At 31.8% G+C, this 6,623-nt stretch overlaps 1 protein-coding gene across 1 annotated transcript in view; it reads right to left on the bottom strand.

Annotated features, from left to right (window-relative positions):
• LOC106867365 (protocadherin Fat 4) overlaps positions 1–6,623 on the bottom strand; it is a gene marked incomplete at its 3' end in the record, with an annotated part of 101,855 nt that overhangs the window by 41,675 nt on the left and 53,557 nt on the right. The window contains exon 23 of the mRNA XM_052973000.1: positions 113–1,381. Coding sequence (XP_052828960.1) covers positions 113–1,381 — 1,269 coding nt within the window. The remainder of the gene's footprint in view (positions 1–112; positions 1,382–6,623) is intronic.

Below are 6,623 nucleotides of genomic sequence, written 5' to 3'. Positions count from 1 at the left end.
ATAGGGAAGTCAACTTTCTGGTTTTCATAGGTGAGGAATTGGAATGTCTCTTTGGTAAAATGTGGTTCTACATCATTGACATCAGTTACTTTGACAGAGAAATATTTTTTACTTTCTAGTTGAGGTGACCCCATGTCATGACACACAACAGATACTTTATAGTGGTCTCTTATTTCTCTGTCAAGATGGCCCTTAACAATCATTTTATATTCTTTAGAATCTATTTTGGCAAGTTTAAACTTATCATGTTTTAAATCACAGATAACCTCACCATTAGGGCCACTATCAGTGTCAGTGACCATAACATAAGCTATAAAACTATCTACTTCACTGTCTTCTGAAACAGCTGTGGAACTATCTGATAAAGGAGATACAAAATCTATATTTATTAATGGAGCAGTATTCTGGTTATTAACTACATGAATCTGAACTGCTGCAACAGACTTTTTGGGTGGTTTTCCTCCATCTCTTGCTTCAATAAATAATTTATAAGATTGCATTTTACTAAACTGAAAATTATCATTTAAAAATAAATCTCCAGTTTTCTTATCTAATACAAAATACTTCTGGATATTTTGAAATGTTTTATGGTTGAAATGATATGAAATCTTTCCATTGTCTCCAGAATCTTGATCTGTGGCTTTTAAAGTAAGAATTGGTAAATGTCTTTGATGTGAATTATTTACAGAGGTGTTGTACAGGTCATGTGTAAATACAGGTGTGTTATCATTGACATCTGTGACAGAAATGTGTACCTTGAGTGTAGCTCTTTTTGGTGGGTTCCCTCCATCTTCAGCTTCCAGGGTCAACATGTATGAGTCTTTGACTTCCCTGTCTAATCTATCTTCTAGAATTAATTCAGGTATGAAAATGCCCTTGTGTTTTGTAACAGAGAGTGAAAATGGCTCTCTCATACTTTTCTTAATCATATATGTAATTTGAGAATTGTTTATTGAAATATCTTTATCAATGGCATTAAGAAGAGAGATTTTAGTACCTTTAAGGTGGCTCTCAAGAAATTCAATTTCAACTTCATTTTGTGGAAATTCTGGAGAATGGTCATTGATGTCTTCTATTAATATTTCAATTTTTAGAATTTTCATAAATGTCTTTCCTTTCCTTACTGCTACCTTAACAATTCTGGAACATTTCTTGTTGTATGTACAAAGAGACTCAGCATCTAGTGTTTGAGTAGTGTATAATTTTCCTGAGTTGGTGACATTGAATAAATGAGAACCACTCTCGACTGTCCTTTGTAGTTGTGTAAATGTAATGAGAGTGTGTTGTTGATGTGTGAGAGGGTGTGATAAGTTGGAGTCAACAGCAATGTCTCCTATATAGGTGTGAGGACTGTCTTCTTCCTTGACGTGGTATGTAATATCTATGGACAGTACAAGGGTGATCAGTAAATGTAGAAGACACAGTAGACCAATATATGGTGTCATGTCTGGAATTCTTCATCACATTTGAGAAGGAGAAATTTCTACAAAACATCAGAAATGCATTTAAAGTTCATGTATAATTCAACAAACCTAATTATATTTACAATAATCATTGTGACACTACTATTTTTATCTGGAAACGTGTTCCATTAGTCCCAACTGAATGTGGAGCAAAAAAGGTACTTTTTACACAGAGTTTCGAAATATGTTTTCAACAATATATTTTTCATTGCGAAATCCTTTAAAAACAACTGTGTTAAAATCTGAAGTTCTTAAATATACATCTTCGGGCTCTGCAGCCCATGTGAAATTTTGAATAATGGGAAAAAAAATCAATGTATAACACACCTGCTGCTCCTCATTTTATTTTTTACATTCATTGTAATAAATCGATTTTCTTTTGTGAAATCCTTTAAGAACAAGAGTGTTAAAATCTCAAAGTCTACAATTTATATCTTCAGGGTCCACAATGCACTTGAAATTTCAAAATTAGGTGAAAGAAATAGACTTTACAACTTTGTTTTCTTTATTATTTTTAATACTAGGTCACTGAATATATGTGTTACACGAGGTCTCGATCACACACACATTAAAATAAAATTACGTATAAACCAATTTTTGATTCTTGACACATTTTGGTGATAAAAATAATTAATATTTCCAACAAGAAATGTCAAATAAATCTTTTGTTGCATTTTTTTAAACACATTAGAGTGTTTGAAATGATGGCACATTTTTTTAATTTCTCACAGATTTTAGTAATGCTTGAGTACTTTAGATAAAAGTTCAAGATTTTTAGTTTAACTGACTCAATCGTAACACAAGGGATGGATGCCTTTTGCCAAAGAAGTATTATCTTTTCTGCCTCAATCTCGACAATTTGTTTAATTGAAGGATCTTTCTTAACTATATTCTTTTCTTTTTTTTGTTCAAATGAAACACATTTTAGTATGTCCTAGCAAGTTGGCAAAACTCACTTGCTAAGATCATATGGAGTACCAAATATAGGGCATTCAATATAATGGTGCGTTAGCTTACGAGTCATCACTAAATGTAAACAACACTAAATTTTACATGATCATTAATTTTAATACAATGGCCTAAAGTCAAGGTACAAAGCAGAAAACTTGACACGTACGATGTACATTCACACACAATGACTGCTGCAGTGGCACTGGAGGGAAGTTCACACTCCCGTTCTCTATATAGTCAATGCGGAACCTCAAGATATTAGTCAATTGTATTGAAACTTGGTATGCAACCTCTTAAGGATACTATATTTACTGTTTTGCATTCTGCTATGTAGAAATATGTATACATTATGACTTATAATCCATGAAATCCAAAATTTGACCAAAAATAGCGATTTGTAAAATTTTCAATTGCGTTGCGGAGCCTGAAAAGCATATTTAACAGCAATGTTCTTTATACATCTTTCTTTTCAACTTAATTCGCAACAAAATATCGATACTTGGTTACCAATTTCGAAAGTTGCATTTTTCGCTCCACCCTACTGAATAGTCTTCCGTGACCTGACAATTTACAAGACAATGCATAACGAGAGTTATCTCCCTCGAATAAACCTCCCACATTTATCTTAAATATTGTGCTGTTTATCTAGTCTCAATGTTTTACATTGTGTCTCAGAAAATTGTGTCGTTTGATTAAAATTTAGCAATTAACATGTTTTAGGTTTAATGTTGATAATTTATGAATAGATTAATGTATTTCTTCAAAAATATATCTATACTGAAATAATAAAACGTTATATAGAAATGAGTATCAAAGTGAGACATAACATATCTGGAATTCAATTTAAATTGCTAGTCCCAACCCTCTGACCGATTACAGAAATCGTTTGATAAAAATATCTGCCATCACAATCCCAACGATACAGTTATTTTTCCTGTTCCAAGAACAATTTTGGAATGAATGTTTCTTTCTGCATTTCATTTTAATGTGGAAACAGGATGATGGAGAGTAAAGAATCGAGAGAACTGTCTAATCCAAAATGTATATATGATGATAATGATGATGAGATAGAAAATATAAATTCTCAACCCAAATGTCACCATGTTTGAACAGTTATAAGGATTGTTAGGTACTGGAATGTGATAACATTTACTCTTTGTCATCATCGTCATTGTTTAACGTCCGTTTTCCATGCTGGCATGGGTTGGACAGTTCAACTGGGGTCTGGGAAGCCAGGAGGCTGCACCAGGCTCCAATCTAATCTGGCAAAGTTTCTACAACTGGATGCCCTTCCTAATGCCAACCACTCCGCGAGTATAGTAGGTGCTTTTACGTGCCACCGGCATGAGGGCCAGTCAGATGGGTCTGGCAATGACCATGCTGAAAGGGTGTTTTTTATGTGCTACCTGCACAGGAGTCAGTCCGGCGGCACTGGCAACGAAATATCCAGCTTAATTGGAGAAAGAGAACAAAAACCTAGTGACAATTGTGATTGACTTAGAAACAAGAGAGATCTTTTAATGAAATGAAGAAATAATCTCACAATAATTTACATGCCAAAGGAAAGGAATGTATAATATTTATTTGCAGTAAGGGACTATTTTATATAGAGTAAAAGAATTATGAATATTTTTTTTTACCACAATTATTGACATAATTAAAAGAGATGAGATCAGAGAAATAACTGCAATGTGACAATGGCATCAGTGATAAATAATGGTGTGATGTACTGAATGCTGTATACAAAATAATTCTTTAATTAATTGAAAAGTGCCTCTGAAGTTAAGGAAGAAACACCCTAATGACAATTTATGCTATTTCCAGAATATTGTGAAAACTGAAAACTAGGTGTCAGCTAAGCCTAAAACTGAATCAACCACACTAGACAGAGTTGACAATCACCAAAGTCCATTCCTTTGGACAATAAATTTGCTTCACTTCAATGTACCTTTCTGTTACCAGTAGGTGAAAGTATATGTTTATCAATGAGAATTACAAAAAAAATTATTTATCATTGATAGGAGAGGGCAGAAAAGCTCTGTGAATTATCCACTAATTTAAAAAAAAACTACATAGTCTTTTCATTGCTTTACATACAAATATGTATTTTTCAGAAAATATAACAAGACAATCTCTAGTTGACTTCTCTCACTCTCAACCTCTTTAGTTTATTATATACAATATATATATATAAAATGGATATTAATAATCTGTCACAGTACGTTGAAGATTTAATTAGTGAGTTATTACCACAAAACAGATGTAAACTATACTGACATGCATTAGTCAACACTCAGCCTTACTGGCTATCAATCAATGTTTTCTGACGGTGAAATAAATATATATATACAACTAGTTTAGACTATATTAGACCAATATTATATATAACACTATATATATCTATATATATATATATATATATAACAATATATATATATATATATATATTAATATATCTTGTAAAATGTGTCTTGTGTAATTCTGACATTAAAGGACGTAATGCAGTTTGAAGTGATTATATTACAATGACTACTGCAGTTGTTATTACTAATGGTGGAAGTGATGGATAAATCTCTCTATTCTCCACTGTCCCAGTCCCTGTGTATATATACAACATGGCAGACATTTTAGATATTATAGTAACCCTGTCTTTCACTAGAAACACATATTAAACAAATGTTATAATGAATATGAAAATATAATAAAGAGAGAGAGAGAGAGACTTACCTGCATTGTTTAATCCTTCACTGTAGTTCTGTGTGATGGATGATGTGTATCCTGCTGTAGTGTTCCACTCTAACTGCTGCTGCTGCTGCAGTGGTATTATAGTGGTACTGCTGTTGTAGTAGTAGTGTTCCTGTGTTACTGCTGCTGCTGCTGTTGTAGTGGTGGTGGTGTTCCTGTGTAACTGCTGATATAATAGTGTGACAGTTGCTGTATGTAGTGGGAGGTGAGATGTTAGCCAGATGCTGGTGTGTGCTAGTTACAACTCTATGTCCTCCACACACACACACACACAATTGTGTGTATGATGAACAAAGAAAAAAGCTATCAGCCTCACTTTCAATATTGAAAGAAATCTAGAAAATCTCTCTCATCCAATAGGAAATTACTGCAATATTGTCTGTGTCACACAAACACATCAAATAAAAGAAGCCACATGGAAGTAAAGCAGCTTGTAGTGCTAAAAATTTCGTTTGTGTTTAATATTAATAAGCAAAAAAACTTCATATTTTCCTATTATCTTCAAGTTATAAACTATTTGATATTCTAGTCTAGAAATTAATCTTTATAATTAGTTAAATTCAAAATTATATTTGATGCTAATATACATTTTAAACTTAAACTAAAACCCTTAACTTTTGAGATGAAATGTAAGAAGGATGAGACAAATGAAATAAGTTACAATGTTGTAGATTTGAGAAAATATGTCCTATTCACAATGACAATAAATGATATATAAAATAACATTATAAACAAATGGCTTAGTCTCTCATCATGTCTATATAATGGTGGAAAATATTTAGTTCTAATCTGATACTTAACTTAGAAATTCTATAATACAATAAATATACAATTTCCTTAATTGGTTTTGAAATATAATCTTATATTTCAGGTAAATATTATGAAATGAGTTATGAACTATTTCATGTAAAATTAGGCGTTTTAAATAAATATGGGATAAATAACATCTATAACAGTTGAAACAAACTAAAGAAGTATGGTAATATAGTTTAAAATATTAACATTATTTAAGTATCAGACACCATAAGGAAGATACTCTTGGCCGTTTATGTGTGTTGTATGAAAGAAATATAGAGTTGATATTTTTATATGAATATAAAGTATTGTATAAGATTTGGTGTGTGAGAGAATCATTTAACAATAGTCATGGAACATCTACTATGTTGGCTGTAGATAGGTATCTTGTATTTGTTGTCCCTTTAGTATTGTGGCTGCAACTGGATTGTCATTGGTATATTCTGCAAAATATCAAATATACAAACACAAATTGCATTTCAATATAACAACTCCAATATATAAAGATAGAAACATTGATCTTATATTACACTAAGCATAACATTACATATTGTCCAACAGTAATAAAGGCAATTACATTTATATGTTATGTTTCAATAAAAGTTACCTGGTTCTGCAGGTGTCTCATCATATGGTTTAGTCTTGCCATTACTCTTGCTAGCTTCTCTG

The sequence above is a fragment of the Octopus bimaculoides genome, chromosome 14 (assembly GCF_001194135.2).
Source record: "Octopus bimaculoides isolate UCB-OBI-ISO-001 chromosome 14, ASM119413v2, whole genome shotgun sequence".
NCBI classification, from domain to species: domain Eukaryota; kingdom Metazoa; phylum Mollusca; class Cephalopoda; order Octopoda; family Octopodidae; genus Octopus; species Octopus bimaculoides.
Note: the sequence above shows the minus strand (reverse complement) of the source record. Positions and strands in the feature narration are given on the sequence as shown.